At 42.7% G+C, this 20,796-nt stretch overlaps 1 protein-coding gene across 1 annotated transcript; it reads right to left on the reverse strand.

Moving 5' to 3' along the window:
• Nucleotides 1-209: 209 nt before the first annotated feature.
• On the reverse strand, nucleotides 210-17,497 carry pgfb (placental growth factor b). Its single transcript, XM_061083162.1, has 7 exons — nucleotides 17,437-17,497; nucleotides 4,329-4,365; nucleotides 2,609-2,805; nucleotides 2,438-2,517; nucleotides 1,654-1,683; nucleotides 1,495-1,557; nucleotides 210-1,400 (listed from the first exon to the last, which is right to left on the reverse strand). The coding sequence occupies exons 3-7, from the start codon at nucleotides 2,798-2,800 to the stop codon at nucleotides 1,379-1,381; spliced, it is 387 nt and encodes a 128-aa protein (XP_060939145.1). The 5' UTR covers nucleotides 2,801-2,805; nucleotides 4,329-4,365; nucleotides 17,437-17,497; the 3' UTR covers nucleotides 210-1,378.
• Nucleotides 17,498-20,796: the final 3,299 nt, after the last annotated feature.

Here is a 20,796-nt window from a genome sequence, read left to right on the forward strand (position 1 = left end):
ATGTTTCAGTTCATTGAGGGACATTTGGACTCATTCGTACTGTTAAGTCTGTTTTTAATTAAATAAATCACAGCAGACAACCTGACAACCATGACAATTTAATTACAAAATAAATATTCAAATGAAACAAAATTCTAAAACAGTAGAAATGTTACTTTGTACATTTTCATAGATTTTCTTTGCGAAGCACATGAAAAACAAAAGCACATTGTTTAACAGAACTACTTCAGTTGATCCCTTCCTTACTGCAGGATTTAAAAAAGAAACACATATGGAGGAAGACACCTGTGCTGTGGGCTCATGTGAGTCTCGTCTCACTGGGGCCCACCCAGCAGACATGTTATCTTTTTAAATATATATCATCTGTGAAAACATTGTGATGTAATTAAAAAAACATAAGGTATCAAAATCTGTTGTCTTGTTAAGTGAACTGATTTCTCACACGGCCGAATTTTGTTCATTTAGAAAGCAGTTTTATTTACGATTTTACCCTGCTCACAATAAAGCAATAAAGAGAGGATTAAAGAACAATTAGGATATTTGTCAACTTGATATATTTATTCATACATAATCTTCTGAGGACATCGTCAGCTGATAAACTTTTCTGATAAATATTGCTCTTATACGGTTGTGAATTGACAGCAAAATACAAACAACTCCTGTTTGGTCTCGTGACATGTAGAGGATTCATCCAGAATCAATGATTATGGGATTGTTACTTAAATAACTGATAGTTAAATGCTAATAATGGGATGAAGTGATTGATCGTGACTGTCCTGTGTCTAATTATATTCATGTGTTTCCCCTTAAAAAAATAATTTCATATAGGTCAGTTTTGAGCACTGTCTCAACAGACACTAGAGGGCGACATTTCATTATAAGGGTGTACAAAGCAGCTGCACACTCAGTCCAACATTTACAGTTTTGACAAGTCAAGGTGTCTTGGATAAAGTTTGAAAAAGGAATGACAAACATTTTACATGTTGCTGGTCCAAATATATTCGGCTGTATCAATAAATATAGATTTTTAAACTTAACCACCTTTAAATACAGAGGAATTCCACAAATTACAATAACTGATACAGTAATAACTAGTGTCAAAGAAAAGGCATCAGTCGGTTTGATTCTACATTGCACTGGCTCCCAGGGATATCCTTTTGTGTCAGCAGTGTTTCCACCAATCAGAACACACTTCCTTTTGAACCTTGTCATTACAAAACGCTCTGCCCAACAGCAGAAGGGAACGTCTCTCAGCTCTCTGAGTCTCCGGCTGCAGACACAGTGTTGATAGATGAGCGGAGGAGACTCTTGATGCCGTCACTGGGCTGGAAATAAATAATGAGCCACACTGCAACAGGGGGTTGGGTCACCACTGCAGTTACCTGCGCGGGACCTGGCACCTACAGGACACAAGGAAGGAACACAGCTTTTGAATGCTGTTTGTTTGATAGATGGAGGGAATTTGAATGATTTCTCTCAGGATTCTCAAATCACCTGTCACAATCTTTGTTTTTTTGTCGCTCCTTTCTCTTCCGTCCTCTCCCTCTTGGTCTTTTCCTGCAAAATTAACAAAATCACCAGTGAGCCTCCTTTCATGGAAGTTTGCAATGATCTGAAAAAATCGATGCTATAACAGTGGGTTCGGGTTCTTACCTCTCGACCATCACAACAGGTTTCCTGACTCTGAAGAACAAATGTTTCAACAAATTAGAGAGAACATCAAGGAGCAATATTAGTTAGCAGCCATTGAAAGTGTTTACCAACCCAGTCTCATAGAAATGACATTTACTGAATACATTTTTATTGTTTTAATGCTGTTCTTTTATTTGTTTTGTTTTATCACATTGCTGAGTATGATCTGGCTTTTCTATGATTTCCTAACTTGGCACTTTGTATTATATTTTGTAAGGCACTATAGAAATAAAGTTTGTTATTAATACTATTACTATTACTACATACTCCTAATTGATTATGTGGCTCTTCCTTCTCTAGAAAATGTATTTGAAGGAGGGTGTGGTGGGCGCTGAACCCGGAGACTGAGGTTTGTGTGTCCAGGCAACAAAAGCACTTTTTGTACATTTAGAAAAGAAGTGTATGTGGTTTTAAATACTAATTAAATAAACACATCCCAGCTCATGCTTAACGGCCACAATTGAATTTTTCAGTATCTGACAGGACTGCGATCTTTCTCTAACCTTCCAAACCAAAGCTTAACCTGAAAACATTATCATGTGCTTGTTGCTACAGGCAGATATAGTAGGAAACTATTGTCTGTGAAGTTTTGACAGACACATATAAACATATTGCAAATTGGCGGGGAAACTTATGAGAAACTTTTCCTCATCATGTTGATATGAAATGTAACTTAGTGCTCTGCTGTTGTAGGTTGGTATTTGTATACTTATAAATAGTTCATGTCACAATCTGGTTTTCTTACCTACATTCACATGTCTGATGCTCCACAAACGTCATCTCAACATATTCCTGACCCGGCTCTGATGGCCGGATTTTCAACAGCTGAGGGATAGAAGCGATCACAGCATGTTCAGTGATGGATCACCTGAATGTTTTATAAGAGCGGTTACATCCGACCAGGCTATTTTCTCACCTCCATGGTGACGTTTGAGGTGCTGGTGGGATGACACTCCAGGTTCTCGTCCCCGCAACAGCCTGCACACCTCACCAGTGGCACGCAGGAGGGGCTGTAGATGTGCTCCACCTCCGTTGGATACTCGTGCACCACCTCCACAAGCTTCTCGATGGTCCGGCAGAAGCTGCGACTCCACACCTCTTGAAACATTATCACTGTGAATGAGAACAAGAGGCTGAGTGTGGCCCACTTTGGAATTACAACCCAATCAGATTGTATAGGACAATAAAAGTGCTGAGTGGATAAATGCACCGTTTCTATCAGAGTAATATCGCCACCTATCTGTCTTTATGTGTTACTGTCACAGTCTAGATTGCAGTTGACAGGTTATCATCATGTATCGGATGGAGCTGAAAGCAAGGTATTGTTGTGGGTGTGTGTACAAAATAACTCAAAAACACATGGACAGATTTGGACCAAAACTTTGTGGTATTAAAAAATATGGTCTGAAAAAAAAAATATATTCCAATATAACTTTACAAATAGTGGGGGTAGATAACTCTATCGATTAGAACATTTTGAGTTTTGAAGTATATCTGCAACTAAGAACCAAATCCTGTAAATACTGTGATGACATTATAGTGAAATGGCATTGCAATATAAAAGAGTTTTGCGCTTGGGGTATATATAATGTGAGTGGAGGGTATTCAACGCCCCTCTGATGGTTCACATTTAAATTTGTGTATTTCAAGGTGTTGATTAAGCTTGATTAGAACAGCCATAAAAATTAAAAAACTTCTACTTCCCTTTAAAAAAATCGAGGCTGTTGATGATACTCTCATCTACAAACAGCATCAGTCATTACCTGAATAATCCAACAGTGGTATGCTCATATCATGTACAGGGAAACCTTCAAGCAGTCGAGATACACCAGTGTGTATCCTGTTTTCATTCTGAAGTCAAAATGTTTGTATAATGTACAGTAGTCTTTCCTGTGGGAGTATATGTGTGAAAGTGTCCCAGTTGCACAGTCTGTGTGGGAGGAACAGGGACGACTACGGCCGAGCAAACAGAGAAGGAAGAGAAAACAAACATTGGAAAACATGGCCATGAACAGAGCCCCTGCCGGAGCTGGAGCTGATCTACCCCGCAGGCACCTCTGGGACTGCACTGACCCCCGGGGTCAGCGAATGGAGCCTGACACCACAACATCTGTTTATAAAAGCAGACAGGCTGGGAGGAGACGGCTGGGGGAAGCATCTACGGTAGGGAGATGCGGCCATGAACCGTAATGTTGTACAGCGCCAAGGGCCAGTTCGCTGGCTCCTCGAGCTGACTGTATGTCTGCTGCGTCTCCTCTTAATCCTCCTTGGCCGCCAGTTCTACAAATCCTTAACACTGAATTTATTTCTCTTTTAGCAGCACTAAATTAGAGTGATTTAAGGGAGAGGGAGGATATGTCGGGAGAAGGTAAGTGATTGAGTAATCCCTGCCCGTCCCGACATGTCCAGCTATTCTCTATATTCAGAATGAGTTCATTATGAAATGCAACCTGGACAAGCGTAGTAAATTATATTTATAAATCATTGCGTGACGAACTGGCAACCATCAGACTCCAGTTTCTACAACAAACAAAGGTTAAAACCAAACAGTTGGAGCTACTATAGTTCAAAGTAACTTTTATGAATGCTAGATTTGATTTGAGGACATTTCAGGAATTAAGGTTCGAAATTCCTACCTTCAGTTGTACGGTTAATGTTCCCCAAAGGTAGACTCTGCAAAACACACAGAAAAGTGAAAATAAAGTTATTGATTATTCATATGTGTTATAGTTTTCAGCAATCAAATTGAATGGAGGGGACTAAAACAGACACAATAGGGGCAGGTTATTATCACAAGATAATTGTCATTAAAAGCAATTTAACAAATATATCAATATAATGGTTGTACATTGTGAAATCACCGATGTTCCAGAGGTTTTTTAAATGTTTTAAAGATTTGATCATTTGCTTCTCACACAGAAAAGTTTAAAAACACAACCTTCACTCAGGAGCAAAACATTAAACTTAAATAATATAAATAATAATGTGATATTTATCGTGATAATTAACCATTTCGACAGGTAACATTTTTCACTGTGATATTATTTTTGGCCATATCGCCCAGTTTTAATGGAAAACATACAGATAAATGCAAGAGATGCTCACACTTTATACTCTTTTCCCCTAACCCACACGTTTCAGCCTCAATTTAAATATCAGATACTCAGTTATTTGTGTCCCCTAGAGGTGATAGCTGGAAGTACAGTAAAGTAAAGAGGACGACCGAGCACTTTTTCTTTCACCCTGCGGTGGAAAAGTCTTTCTGATGAGCAGCAGTTTCCGTCTGTCATATACATCACATTCTGTCTGCCTGCCCAAGTGTTTAGGTTCAAAACCTGTTTCCTGTGGTGTAAGATTCAGTTCTCTCTCTCTATTTATTTTCCCATTGATGGTTTCCTCTTCTGTCTTGCTTTTTTCCCATCGGCCCACGATAAACAAGAGTGCATTTCTCATTCGCCTGGGAAAACACAAAACCTCTCGCTGACTCCAATCTCAGGAAGGGAAAAATCTGCATTTTAATAAAGTGCCCTGCGGCGGATGCTGCCGGACGGGTCGGCAGACAACCTGCTTCCTCATTGTCTTCCTCATCGCTGGTGTTGCATGTCACTATTTCTGACATTCATACTTCAACACTGTCCGTGTGAACTGTTGGGGCCCCACATGTGTGATATAATCGACAGCAGCCTGAGAAGGACTTCCCCAGATGTTGGGACCGTTGCTTTTTTTCACCATCTGCCCATTGCTGCGCTGCATCCACTTCCTGTTATGAACCCAATTTAGGGTGAGGATAGCATCTGTCAGCACAGCCCTACACTCGGCAGCCCCTCCGCCCCCAACCCCACTCCCTTCAAACAATGTGATTAAAGAGGAACGTCCTGCTTTGATGAGGATGATGCATTCACACTCACACAAAACATTTCCGAGGTTCCTGTAAAAGTGTCAGTGAGATGTGTGTCAGGCAGGTCTGGGAGGGATCTGTCTTCACTGCAGCCTCAGCACAGTGCAGCGTGACAGACCTCATGTCAATAGATACACAAGAGCTTCCAGTCAGCCACTTAGACTCAGTCCTCCCTGAGTTTTGGGGAACTGATGAGGCGCCTCCCTTCTCCTCCACAAAGCGGCGGCTCCTCCGGCCAAAGCGTGCAGCTGTTCCACTGACAGTTGTTCTATGGAGTGGCGTTCACTGAACTGTGTTGGTTTTTACAACAGCACCGCAGGACATGAGCTCCACTTGCAGAATATTCTTTATGCGCAGCATGGGAAAGCCAAAGTTTGGTTTTCGGTTATTGTCAAAAGTCACCTCCACCCTCGGGGGGCATTGATTATTTATTTTTTTCATCCTCTGCAGCAATGCCAGGCTGATAAAATAAATCCTTTCCCAGTGTTAACGGGCATATGATCTTGCTCCCTTTCTCTCTCTTTCTCTCTCTCTCTCTCTTCTCGTCTGTGGGTGTTTCATGAGACTGCTCCGCATCACAAGGGCTTTTTGGCTCCGGGTCTGTGTTGCTGTCGAGAATGTGGTGAGGTGGGGGGTGGGGTTTCTGACCTTGGTCGTGGGTTAAGCCTTGACCTGGCGAAGAAGCATCCCTGGCACCTCCCGTGGTCGAGAACAGAGGAGTAAGCTGGCCCACAAGTAGCTGCCAGATTATAAGAGGCTGCATGAAGATCCTCACGTAGTCATTCCTTCCTCCCTGAGTGCTTACAGTATTCACCGTGTGATTCATGTTCACTGTGAGGTAACGTAGCTCCTTGAAGAAAGGGAAAACCACTTGGATACAATATGTGTATAAACTTGTCTCATAAACCCCAGGAGCAGAATGACTTTCTGAGCAGTTTCACTTTGTTCCCTGGTGACTTTCTTTCAGTGAGTTGGGTGTTGCTATGTATCTCTATTATTTATTGTTTTCATCTATGTGGATATTAAGACGGAGTAACTGTGACTAAAAGCTTTATGCAAATAAACTTGACTTCACCTGACCTCACTCTAAATTCCTATTGTCTTGGCAAATGAAATACCTCTATTCTGTGTCATCTGCACAAAATCTAGGGTTTGGAAACAACATAATTTCAACAGTTACACTCCAATGCTCCCCGGCTATCGGAAAAACATCAAGGGCAACAACAAAAGAATAATAGCGCGTGCTACGATTACATAGAAGGAAAAAATACCTTCACTGTGCTGAGATTTTTGATTTCCTGCACAATCAAACACAAATGATCTGACTGAGGACGGTAGATTAAACTTCACAGGCTGTGTTAGGAAACACTCGAAAACAAGACCCGAATCCAGTAAAACTGTATTTGTTGACACCAATTGCGAAAAGAAAAACACAATATGAACTTCCTTTGCTCAGAAAATCACGCTCAGCTCTGCATGGCATGGATTTAACAAGATGCTGGAAACATTCCTTTGGGATTCTGCTCCGCGTTGACACGACTGCATCACAGCATTTTCTGCAGATCTGTCAGCTGCACATTCATGTTGTGAGTCTCGTCTTGCACCAAATCCCCAAGGTTCTCCGTTGGATTCAGATGTGCTGACTGTGGAGGTTACTGACGGTCACTGAACTCATCTCTGTGCTCATGAAACCAGTTTAAACCGAGATCATTCTCTGTTGTGTCACATTGGGCTGAAAGTGAATATAAGAAGATGGTGAACTGTGGCCATGAAGGGATGCTTATGGTCAACAATAATACACAGATAGGATGTTCTATTAAAATGCTAATATAAAGGGCGCTGGAAACATTATTCACAACATTACATTACCACCCTTATGGATTCTGCACACAAGACAGACTACGGTCCATGGATTTGTGGTGCTGACAGCGAATTCTAACCATAAGCAGGAATCCATATTTATCACTCCAGAATATTTGCTCCACTCTGCATCGGTCCTGTTCTGGTGAACCTGTGTCAACCTCAGCTTCAGATTGCTGAGCTTCTTGGCTTCTCTGCTCACCACAGTTGCACAGAGTTGTTGAAGTGTTTCCATCGACGAGGCCGCCGCTGACTCAATGTTTTTTTTTGAGTAAAAATTCCAGAGACAGTTTTTGGTGAAGATTCCTGGAGATCAGCGGTTTCAGAAATTCTCAATCCCAACCAAGTGGCAGTCAAAGTCACGCAGACCAAGTTTATCCTTTATTCTGACATTTGATGTGAACATTAACTGAAGCTTATAAAGTTTAAATGAGTTAGTGTAAATGTAAAAGTGTGAGTGAAATTTTGACTGTAAAGTTAACATGTTTTCAGGGCTTCACTGATCAATGTGAAAGTTGGTATTGTAGAATCAAAGGCCTACAGAGAACTTTCATTCTCAAATTCTGTTAAAGTTAAATTTGGGGGATATTTTTTAATTGCTGGAAAAAGAAAATGTCTTATCTTATAATTAACAGCCCGAAGATTGGCACCTTAACAATGTTAACTACTCTGAAAACAGCTTCAAAATGTCATTAGAATTTAAAAAAAAAGAAGCTTTACTGTATCTGGCACTTGATCATATTTCATTTGATAACTTTCCAAACAAACTTAGAAATACAGTCACTGATTACTGTTCAGCACAGTGAGTCAGAGGATTCCGGTCTTAAATTCTCATTGGATAATTATCATGTTGGATATGAAGTGAACGTCATCGTCCCTCAGGCCTCTGTGGTCACTGTCCCATAGTTGAGCAAGTTGTTTTCTTGTCCGGACAGCTGGTTCTCAGAGACCTGTGGATCTGTGCTGCCACTGATGAGCGGTTTTCAGAGCGAGGGGCAGTTTGTTGGAGCTGGAGAGATCAGACTAAAAGCAAAGTAAGAAATCTGGCATCAAGGTTCCTCAACGCTTGACTGCTTTAAAAACTAGTCCTCTATGCTTCTGAAGGTTTGTGCGCTGCCGGCTGAGAGTTTGCTCCGTTCTCTGGGTCAGATCAGAGGACCTGTTGTGTCCCTGGGCTCCTGCTGTCAGGCCACAGAGGCCCCAGGCCTTATTACTCTCCACTCCCACACAGCTGAACTGCGTCATCTTTAACCTCCTTGCTTAACTCCATCTGTCAGAGGAGGGGCAGTGTGCGCAGGGAGCAAAAATAAAACATGATGGGGACCCAGCATAATGGTCATAAAAGGTTTTTCAACTTTGAGAGTCACGCAGGGGCGGGTTAGGGGTGTGTGTGTGTGTGTGTGTAGGGGTTGTTGGGTTGGGGTGGGAGGGGGTTGATGGGCAATTTAACAGCAGGTACTATGGTCAGTTGCCAAAAAGATCTGGAAACCAGCCAGTCTGCGTATCCCACAGTGTAAAGTACCGCAAATCAAATGCAGAGAGGTTTCTTTGTCAGCTCAGCCTAAATAGATAGGACTCCTTCTCCTGGACGACTGGACTGGAAAATGATGTGAAACTAGATTCATTCATCCATGTTTCTCTTCACCTTAGGACTGTAATACAATCACCGCTAAGGCAAAGCTTGTCTTGTTTCCAAGTTTAATGAAATAAGAAGAACAGAAACCTCTGATTTCAAAATATGCTCCAACATTTAGTAATAGCTAGTTCCAGAACGGGGTTTATATTGTTGACACATCCATCGCGATGATAGAGTTTCATAAAACCTGCTTGTTTACAACAGATTGGCGATGTTACTTCATATAAGAAACTGGAATGGTACTCAAGAGAGCACACAGCTCCACCAAGGTCCAACAGTTACAACAAGTTACACCAAATTACACACTCTCCTAGATATGAGTGTCCCGACACGTTTCATCAACAACCATGATTTATTCCCTAAGAAAAAAGGGAAAACTCTGAAAAAACTCACAATGCTGAAGAAAGTGAAGAAAGAATCCAGGATCTGCCCCCGGATTCTGATTGGCACCAAAATTGAATGGTTACTTCCCTGACCTGTACCTCATCCTTCCACCAAGTTTTGTTGTATGTCATTTGCTTTTGTGTAATCATGCTTACAAACAAACCAGCCAACAAAGAAACGGACAGGGGTGAAAACATAACCTCCTTGGCGGAAGTTAATGACGACTAGCTTGATGGGTCATGCCTCATTTCGTCGAAAGGGCCAGAAGGTTTAATTTACACTGTTCAAAACAGAGACAAAAGCATCACATGTGTTTGTATTTGCATTGATTTCACATATTTCCACACATCAAAGTTTACCACAACCACGACACAAGAACTTTACCATGTTTGATGTGGCTCAGTAGCTTCCTGCAGCTGGGGGCCGAAGATCTGTGTAGTTGTTAAATTTGATTCTCAAATCCATCAGAATAACACTAAAAATGTAAAACCACAAATATGTCTCAGCAATATAATCGTCACACGCATCATAATTCCACTGCGACTGTGACATCCACAGCTGTAGTGTATTTTCCTTTTCTTAACACATTAATCCTCTTGAAGCAGTATGATGCAAAACGCTTTCCACAAACTCACTAGAAAGAGAAAACTAACTCAATTTAGTAAATATGTCAGCGTTCAAGAGCAAAAGAGGAGCGGCTGAGTTTTGGAAAAACCCTCTAAATAATGATCCAAGCTACCGGGCAGAATGCCATTATTTATAAAGATTCCCAAAACAGTTCAGAACCTCATTCAGTGAGGGTAACAGTGTGGGTAAACAGTGCAGGGATGAAGCTTGTGGCTCTCGACTGAGTTTGGTGATGGAGGCAGCGTTTAGGCCAGATGCTGTCCTGGTTTTGATCCGACTAAAGCTTTACTCAGGAGTCGAGACCACACAGGACAGAGCGCGCTAAAGCAGAAAGAGTGAATACAAACACACAGACAGCTCGAGAGGTGAGAAACGGAGCCACCCCTCCTGCCTGGCTGATCCCCCCTCATCCATCCTTTATCGAGAGCAAGGTTCCGCATCATCAACACCATGACTACGACATTAATTCCGAGGCCTCTCACGGGGGTCTGCAGGTCACTGTATCTATTCTCCGCAGCAACAAAAGAAAGCCAGGTTCTGTTTTGTATACACGAGGAGGGCGAAGCAGGCATTGACAGCCATGCCATTACAGGTCTGACAGTATCCAGCTGGGTCTCTCGGGTGGTCAGGTCAGGCCTTGTGATCACAAGAGCGCGGCCACAACAGCAATACATTTCAACAGAGCATGTGGCCGAGGTGACACAACAATTTCTCAGGTAATCTGGGTGAATGGGGCCTTTGAAATCAAGAGTCATGAGTGTGTAGCGCCCTGTCGTGGCCTGTCGCAGGAAATGACTGCGCCCCGGACGAGAAATAGTAAGTCACCTAAACCGCTGTAAAACCTGCTGAAGTTTTTGTACCATAATCTCGTTATGAAGATAGATGACGTTAAAGCTTCTAAAAGTGAACCCAAATCAGATCGATTGCCACCTGGTGTCTGGCTGAAGATCTCAAAGATAGCCTCTGTCATTTTAGGTTTAGGCTAGTTCCTATCACATTGATTTCAATATTTGAGTGTTCATGTTTCTGGTAAGCTTGTTTTTAATTAATTAATTCATTTGGTGACATATGATGGACAGCTGTGACCTCGCTGGGGATCCATCACCTGATCACTACTTTCAGATTCCAAATGAGCAAAATGGCGACATTCGTATACAGGATATTTTGGCTACATTTCTGGATAGTGGGAGGAAGTGGAGAATCCTTGTAAACAGTCTATGGTTGAGTTTTCATTGGCATTGGTTTATTCAATTACCCCAAAACCGGTGAACCAAGTTGGAGGGGTGGAGCTTGACCAAACGAAGAACTTATTATATTTAGCGGATCTGGATAAATGGGCAGATCCAGTTTGTTTTCTAACTTTCTTAAACATGGTTAGATAGGATGTAGCCTTGGTGGAGTAATGTGCTCTTCGAGTGCTCCTCTAGTTAATTCTAAATGACAGCTGACTCGGGATTAATCGAGTGCTTGCATTGACCGGACCTCGCTCCTGTGGCTTGCTACCCACGATCCCTACTGTGCAGACTCTAGCCCAATATGTGCAATATGGCAGCGTTAGTATCTGGGATATTTTAGATATAGTAAAATGAAATGGAGACGCGCCATCCATCTTTACTTTTTCCGACATGACATGCCAAGGATCACTGGAGAACTGGGTCTGGACCTTCTCCGCAGTTTGCCTTTCTTACATAAACAACGCAGCGGGAGATTCTCTGCTCAGACACGTTTTGAAAAACCAAGTAATCCGATGCAGGATTCAGGCGAGGGGTGGGGCAGCTGACTCAGGCAGGATGTCACGTATCAATTCCGAAGCGGAGATCATGTGATGTCGTTTACACAACTTCACGTGATAGGGTACAACTTTTTTGGCCGCAGATATTTGTTTTCTTTTTCGGAGTAACTCCTGAGGATCTCTAGAGTTAAGTGCATGTCTGAAAGCAGCAGCATTTTTTGTAAAGATTTTTGTACAGATTACAGGGTGACTCCCACCCAACATATGCAGAAAATGTCCTGACTGTCCTTTTAATACACAGAAATGAGAGTGGTATCGATATTCTCATCTGCCTCTCAGCAAGAAAGTAAATTAACGTATTTCCTTTAATGTTAATGCAAACAACCTCTAATAAATATAATTATATCCTTCAGTATAACTTTTTTGTCTGCGACATTGGGTTTGGTTACCAACTATCAGGTTTTCTTGGAGTAGTAGAAAAAACAACTAAAAGTGATCAAATAACAAGGGATTAAATCAACATCTAAATGTTGATTTAGATAAACACCATTTCCTCAGTATAAGTCCATTAATGCATGCACAAATGTCCCCCCAAAGACACACAAACACACACATCCACTTTATAAACCATAAAACCCCATCTGCAAACACACACACACACACACACCCAACCACACACACACCCACACACACACACCCACACACACACACACACATACACACACACACACACACACACACACACACACACGACACAGGTCTTGAGATAAGGCTGACCGGTGGTAATTGTGGTCTCTATTACAGTAAACGCTGTTCTCCCTGTGTAAACCACAGTAAATGACATCCAGATGTGAGATTAAAGCTCGCTGAGCAGACGGCTGCCCCGAGCGACACCCCTCCTCCTCCTCCTCCTCCTCCTCCTCCTCCTCCTCCTCCTCCTCCTCCTCCTCCTCCTCCTCCTCCTCCTCCTCCTCCTCCTCCTCCTTCGCAAAAGGAGAAATCCATATTTCCTGATTGCAATTGAGACTCTCCCACGGGCCAGGACATTACAACTAGAGAGAAATACCACAGCGATGCAAATAAAAGCCCTATCAGTCAGGCGCTCGGCCTCGAGGCACGGATCGGAACTAGAAAGACCATCAAGTGCATGAGAGACACTGAGGCTCAGAGAGAAGGAGGAACTTGACTTTTAAATGTCCCATTCTTGGAAACTTAGCTGACAGAAACAGTGCTTTGTGAGAAACTGAACCTGACGCCTAAAGTACTACGTTGATATTAGAAATAGAAGCTCTCTGCTTATCATGCTCCGCTGTGACGGAAATGTGGCGTACACATGGTGAAATGTGCAAAAAAACACTGCTTCATGACCACAAAAACATGTGTGAGATGCAGTCTTGTTTTTCCGCTGGATGTGACGTAAAGGAAACACCTGTGCAACGTCACGTCCCCACAAACACAAACGAGAGCTGTAGCTGAGGCTCGCCATCGTCCTCTTTTTCTTCCTCTTCCTCTGTCTGACAAAAATCGAATGCGTTGGGCAAGAAGTTTATTCCATTTCTCGTTTCATCTGAGGAAAATGTTGTATTTGACTGGAGACACCAACAAAGAATTTCATAATCTCATACCAAAGAGGCTTACAATTCCTATCCTCCACTGATTTCCTTAATATTGCTGGATTCTTTTCTTTCTGGGCTGAATGCTGGGTTGTGCAGCTGCCCTCGACTCCAGCTCTCGCACTGTATCTTCATGGAAACACTGACTAATGACAGTCGGGTTCGGTTGTGTTGATGCAAGATTTCACTTGCATTTTCATACACACAGCCACCATGGCAGTGGAGGAGAGGTACTGTGTGTGCAGCATTCCAGCGGTTTTGTTACGAGGTGGGGAGCGTTATGAAATGGGCAGGAGGCAACAGGTACAGTAGTGATTTCCAAAGCCCTTTGAATCTGCAGCACAAAGGATCTGAGGGGGGATACTGACACTGTGGTGGACACACACACACACATACTGTATTTAGTACATGGTATTATGCACAGGAGGTACCAAAAATAAATTGAAAAGTCGAGCAATGTGAGCAAAATAACCGGTGGATGCCAGTTATAGCATGTTCTCCATAAATTAGCCCTGGTGATGAGGTGACCAGGAGGTCGCCATTGTTCAGAGAGGAAACCCAGGTGCTTCCACTTCCAGGCAATGGGTATGTGTTGTGTGTACATGTGACCAGGAGAAGCTCTGGATAAGGAATCATATCAGTACATATTAACAGAGTGCACATAGAACTGTTAGGATTGAGGATTACATGTATTTCATCAGCTGCAATATTAATCTCCAGCAGGGATGAATTGATGCATTGCACCACATATACATATGCAGATACTTAATAACTGGTACTTGATGATGTCCTTGGTGAACTTCATGTCTGTAACACCAGTCACTGCTTGTTTAGTGCTTTGTACGCTGCAATTTTGCCATGTGCTAACACATTATAAAGCCTTTCCAAAGAAAATAGCAGGTGTCTATTTTTTATGGTGGCACAACTACTGTCTGATAATAAATTAAGCGCTAGGGGTGATGGACAATATTTTGGCGCTTCCAGTGCAGACAGCAGATATCCGAGCCAAGGTGTTCATGTTTTACTGTTCAACGAGTCCCCACAAGTCAAATGTTTCTCCTAACATAACATAGCAATTCTTGTAGGTCCAGACATCATTTTGGATAATATCTACAGCTACCAGACATGAATTGTGATCAATAAAAAAGAGAATGAAACCATTTCGGCTTTTTCTCTCCATGTGGACTGTTTGCCTGCCCAACCAAAGCCTGCTCAAACCTGATTTGTCATATCACTCTTTAGATAACCTGGCCATAAAATAGAAACAAGTTGTTTGTCAAACTACTCATATAGACTAAATTGTGACGAAAACAAAATACAGAGACGGCAATTAACAGAGAACTTCCATTGATAAGAAACTGATTTTCTACAGGTTCCCACCAAACACACGGACACTGAGCTCTGCTGTAAATCCCTGGTCGTAAAACTGAATTATTAAGCAGCTGATGTGAACCTCGACCTCTCCTCCAGGTTTCACAGCATGAATGAGTGACTGCATGAGTCACCAGGCAATGAGGAAATATCATTATCAATAAGGGGCACTACATTGAATGGTGGAGAATCCAAAAGACAGACATAGATAAATAGCATTTCCAGCCACATTGCCAATGTTTGCTCCTTCAACTTCGGTAGACTAACCACGTCTGGCAGTTCACTGTGGGAGCTGGCAGAACGGAGACAGACCAGGACGGTCTAATTTTGTCACTGGGAGCAGAAAAGAGCTTACTGGTATGAGTGCCACTTGTTGCTGAAATTGTGAAATATTTAGTTCCTCAAATATGTTCAAGGCTAAACCTCAAGATGCTTGTTTGCAGGGAAATGAAAACAATAATTACTTTGCAGGTGTTCTTTCAACAAAAAGAGTTGGAAACTGAAAGGTTTGGAGAAGGAGCAAGACCTCAGAACCTCACAGATCATCTCTAAGACTCACTCTACGGTGAATTCTTGAATTGAAGCGTTTAAATGTCCCTGTCATTCTCCTCAGAGCGGGGGGCCATTTAGCCTACTACATGTTGAGGGTCCTGGGTTTTGTCACTCCTGTTTTGACTAAGCAGGCCATGAGCTGATTATGAGGATTAGTGGAGATGTGGTGATCCCATGCCTCTCCCACTCACTCAACAGCTGCAAAGTCTCCGCTCAGACAATGTGGAGTACGTGGAGCTTTTTCCAACCTCCAGAGCCCCACTGAGTCTGTGTGTAACTCTAACGAACTCAGTGATACTGCACCGGCTACTGCATGCAGCGTCACACTCAGATGTGAATGGACGCAGGAATGGCCTGGTTGTGCGTTAAACATGAGAAGCGTCTGAGACAGCTGCCAACCCTCAGGCACCTTGGGGGGAAATCAGAGACTGAATGGGTTCAAGAGCCTGAGTGTTGGCACAAGTCCTGCCGCACAATGCGCATCTCTCTTACAAGTGTTTCTGCGGCGTGACACATGAGTCCTCTTCGGTCCAGTTTCGGCTCTGTCCCGTTCTGGCACAATGTCATAAAAAGAGACTAAAAGGCAACGCCAGGCAACAGAGAACAGAACAGCTTTGTGCTAATCCACCGTCGCCTGACAGTGATATGATTGACCTGAAATTAAGTTTCAATAGATTTTTTCGACACACACACAAAAGTTTGCACAGCTATGGAGATTTATCAGTGATTGAATGGTTGAAGGAAATCACTAAATTGTCCTCCTGGTTTTGTTTTTTGCTGATAAATATCTGCATGAGAATATGAGGTCGTCATGCTACAGTATCTTGATATACTGAAGACTTGCACTCTTTACAAGAGTATGATGTGTTCCATATGACATGTACAACATGATGTATTATCCAATTTTAATGTTCTATTCTCTATTTAAGATGTATATGATGTATGCCATTGGTTGTATTCCCTTGATCCTTGTTTCTTGTTCTTGTTCTGTCTTAAATATAATGATCACTTGGATGTATGACACATTCTCCTGGTTATGTATACTGTTTTATCTGATGGAGAAACATTAAACAGAATTGACAAAAAATTTGCACAGCCATCCTTGTAAGGACTTTACATTCCCTTCCATTCTTTTTGGACAGCACCAAGACCTTATCCCTAAGCCATGAGCAATACACGCCTTATACTACATGAACTTAACCTTACCACGATACACATCTTAACCCTAACCTTAACCACCCCCTCAAAAATGGTTTTACCTCATTAGGACTGAGACACTGGTTCTACTGGGAAAGCTCCCACAGAGGCAACCAAAATGAGCACACACACACACACACACACACACACATACACACACAAGATTATTCTTCATAATATTTCAGCCTGCTTGTGTCCAATTAACTTGAAGATTTATGCAACAAAAAACAGAAATTAAAAGTGCTGATGCAGAACAAAAGTATAAAAGAAGTTTTACCTGCAACAACTTTTTCTCTGTCACACTACGCAGGTCTCTCATCTCTCTCAGTTTTAGTAGTATTTCTATTTAGTAGCTCCAGCTTTCTCAACTCTTAGAAATCAGAGCATTCCTTGATGGAACTCTAGACATTAAAAGAGAGAGAGAGGGAGAAAGAGAGAGAGAGAGCTCGTCGTACAGGAGCGAGCTGGTGATTCAGGAGCGATGCGGCTGTAATTATAAGCTTAGCGCGTCTCGCCAAACACAACAGTGAGTCACTTGGCATCATGTGATCCACAGGGAGAGTGATGCACTTTGTCACGTTCCGTCTTATGAATGAAAACAGCGTCAGAGCCCCGTGCACTCATATCACTTGGACACATCCATCACGTATTCTGCTGACTCAGGCGGTTTCTGTGTGTAGCCTGCACTGTGACGTCCAACAAACAGGATATCAACCTTTTTAAAAGTATTAAAGGATCATTTTTGTACTGTTACTTTGCTGTTTCAATGGTTGGAAGCTTCAACATGAAAGTCTGACTTTGCTCTGAAACACCACATTAAACCGACTCTTTCCCACAATGATCACAAATAAGAGAATGCTGTAACTTGTCCTACCTGTGCAGGTGAGAGCAGCAGATAAAGCGCCGCCGCAGCCTCCAGGACCAGAGCAAGTTTCATGTCGGGATGTGTGCGAGTGCTGAGAGATGGAGGTGGGGAGGGGGCGGTGGCAGCTCCCGGTGCGCACACACACACACACACACGCACACGCACACACACACACACACACACACGCACACGCACACGCACACGCACACTAACACACACACACACAAAATAAAACAATCCACAAAAAGAAACTAAAGTCCCAGGAAAGCAGCGGTGATGCTGCGTGAGAAGCTGCTGCTGCTGCTCCCGGGGTTTGGTTCAAGCTGAGTGACTGAGCGCAGGCACGTAGCTCCACCGCTGCGTGTAACCTGATGATGAAGTGGATGGTCCTTACTAATGAATAAGGGCCCCAGAGGCAAACAGGAGGCGCCGAGACAATGCAAATATAATACGGGTTTAAAAAAAATAAATAAAAAGTCCACGTTTCAAAGCCAAAAAAGTTGCGAGGCTGGAGACAGATTCAGGCGAGAAAAAGTTCCAATTCTTCTCAAATCCAAATTATTCAAGTGATGATCCAACAAAAAAAGCCACACAAACTCACACATATATACACACAAACACACAGAGCGCGTAGTTGCACCGACAGTTTCGCTTTTCCTTCCAGCTCTGGGCTCCAGTCGGCAGAAACACACACGCTTTGCCTCTAATTGCCCCAGACTACCTTTTTCACAAGCTGGCCATTTAAATCTCCTCCCCCTCTCTGCCCTGCTTCATCCGTCTCCACTGAACTCACTCATGACATGAGAGCTTTTCTTTTTTTCTAAGCTGCTGCATGTTATGGTCATTTCTGTGATGCTGCAGATGGCTGTAATTGAGGGGCTTTTTTCCCCCACACTGCTGCTGCTGATGCCTCAGCTCTGAATTCTAGACTATACACACCACAGGTGATTTACACCACACACAGAAACCTTCTTCTGGGGACTCACGTGTGAGTTAGGTAAACATCAAGGCACCCTTTTTTGTTTTATTTACCTCGGTGACATGGGTGATGTACTCGTCGCTGGCTGCAGGGATTCTCCTCTGAGGCGTCAGTGTGCAGAGACAGAGAGGAAGATTCCATTACTGTTGACACACTAGAGTTAATCTCCAGTGTGGGACTTCTGTGTTTGCTGAAAACCCTGGAACCAAAAGGATTCCTTGTGGGCTTCCACACATTCCTTCGACAGTGCTGAATGGCTCCGCCGCCTTCTGCCATTGTACAGACCACACACTCATGAGTTTGGCGTTTCTACACACTTAACGGCAGAAGTATGCCATCTCCTCCATTACCAGCCAGCCAGCCTGGCCAGGGCATCAGAGGGAGCAGACAGTCCGGGATGATGAGAGACATTTCCTCTAATTATACCAGCCAGCATCAAAGTGGTTTTTTTTCCTAAATTGTGTCTCTACACTACTGTGATGGATGCTCTTTGAAATTCAAACAGGAGACAGAATGGAAATTTAAACCCACAATTAGTTTTTGTTTAGTCCTGCCCTCTCTTTCTTACTGAGCCATCATTGTTTGGATGTGAAACTTTTACTTCACAGCAATATCAGCCTTCTTTTCCCCCGACTGTCTAATTATCCATTATCGCCACATTATTGCAAGTGCGGATGAACCTAAGGTGACTCTAAAAAACACTCTCTCCTTCTTTCCAAGTGGTTATATAAGACTATAATGATGCAGTGCAAGTCATTTTTTATGTTTTGTTTAAAAGATCTTGAACGGTGGAGCAAACGATCGCTGCTTCTCCTCCCGGCTACTGCAGCCACACAGACGTGTTTGTTTGATCGGAGGACAGAACCAGATTCTTAACACACGTCTTGTCGCCTGCTCTGTGATCTATGAGTGTTTTTAAAGGTGCGGCGGCTGATAGGGCCTAATAAGATCACTCCAAATTGTTTGCTCTGTAAATACGAGCTGACAGGAAAAATAAACCGGTCTCGAGTGATATCGTATGCCAGGGGAGATGGATCTCCCTGCTGTTAGTTCGTGGAACAACCTAGAGGCTACAATTGTTTTGACATAAACCACAAAGCTAGACAGTACGACCCATGTTTTGGGAGAAAAAAAGTTATTCTGCCTAAGATTATATATTCACCGTGTGGAAAATGTTCCATGAGGACACACTCGCTATTTAAATGATACCTCCAATGAACACAAGATTGAAGAGTTGGTTATAACAAGGGATGAAACATATTTTCATGAATATTACAAATCTTTTGATATCTTTTGCCGATTGAGGGTGGAATATGAGACCAAAATGTCAGCTAAACCTCCTCGCTAATTGGCTTTTGCGATGAGGCTTCCTGATTGAGGAAGGGTCAGCCGGTCGCACGAATGCGTCTCTTGATGTGCGAATCGAACGGGTGGCTCTGAGGAACCGGACCGCCAAAGTAAGCACATTTCCCTTTTGCTGGTGACCCCTAATTTTCCCAGATTGCTGAGTAAAAGGTAAACAGATGAACAGCATTAATGATGTCCATTCATCATTGTTGGGGCGACTTTGGTTTCCTCCACAGTGGGGCCTTCAAGGGGAAGGTAGAGAGAGCCCGGAGAGCCGCTCACTTTGAACGATCTCATTAACAATGGTTAGAGCCCTTCAGGGAGACCAAAGTCTCTGCTTAAGACACAAGTTACTCTTTAGTGTCACTGGAATTCACACAGATTCATTCATTGTCATATGTATCATCTTGTGGTGTGGTCCAGATCTGTGACCATATTTTAAACCTAAAACACAAACGTAAAAATAGGAAACACTGGGTATTCTGAGGGATGGTGTAATGTGATTGTACTCTTGCTGAACCACCTGGACAGTCGACCCAAACAGGATATGACAGTATTTAACACCCAGACCGTCTTTTCCTGCCATTAATTAGCTGTGACAAACGATGAATCCTTTCCTCCCACAAGGAGTGTATTATTGTCAGGAAAACTAAACCCCGGCCGGAAAGAAAAACTGGATGCAAAATAGGAAGTGCTTCAGCCGTGAGTAAAGAGCTGCTCACTGTTACCTAAGGTGTTTAGCATTATATTACGAGACATTCTTTCATTTAAAACATGTCAAATCCTGTTTACACCTACCGGCCGCATTGACATATTTTCCCAAGGTTGTCAGGTGTCATCCTGTTTTCATGCTCATTGTTTAGTTTCGTAAAAATCCCGTCTCAATGCAAACAAAACAATTGGAAGTTATTTTAGCTTTAAGATATCATTAATTAGTCACTGCAGACATCTCCGGATAGTGTTTAACCTTAAGCAGCTGTGTCTCAGACATAACAATATCAGATGGCTGTGGTAACCAGGTTAAGTTCTTCTTGTCACAATAA

Source organism: Limanda limanda, chromosome 12, assembly GCF_963576545.1.
Source record: "Limanda limanda chromosome 12, fLimLim1.1, whole genome shotgun sequence".
Classification (NCBI taxonomy): Eukaryota; Metazoa; Chordata; class Actinopteri; order Pleuronectiformes; family Pleuronectidae; genus Limanda; species Limanda limanda.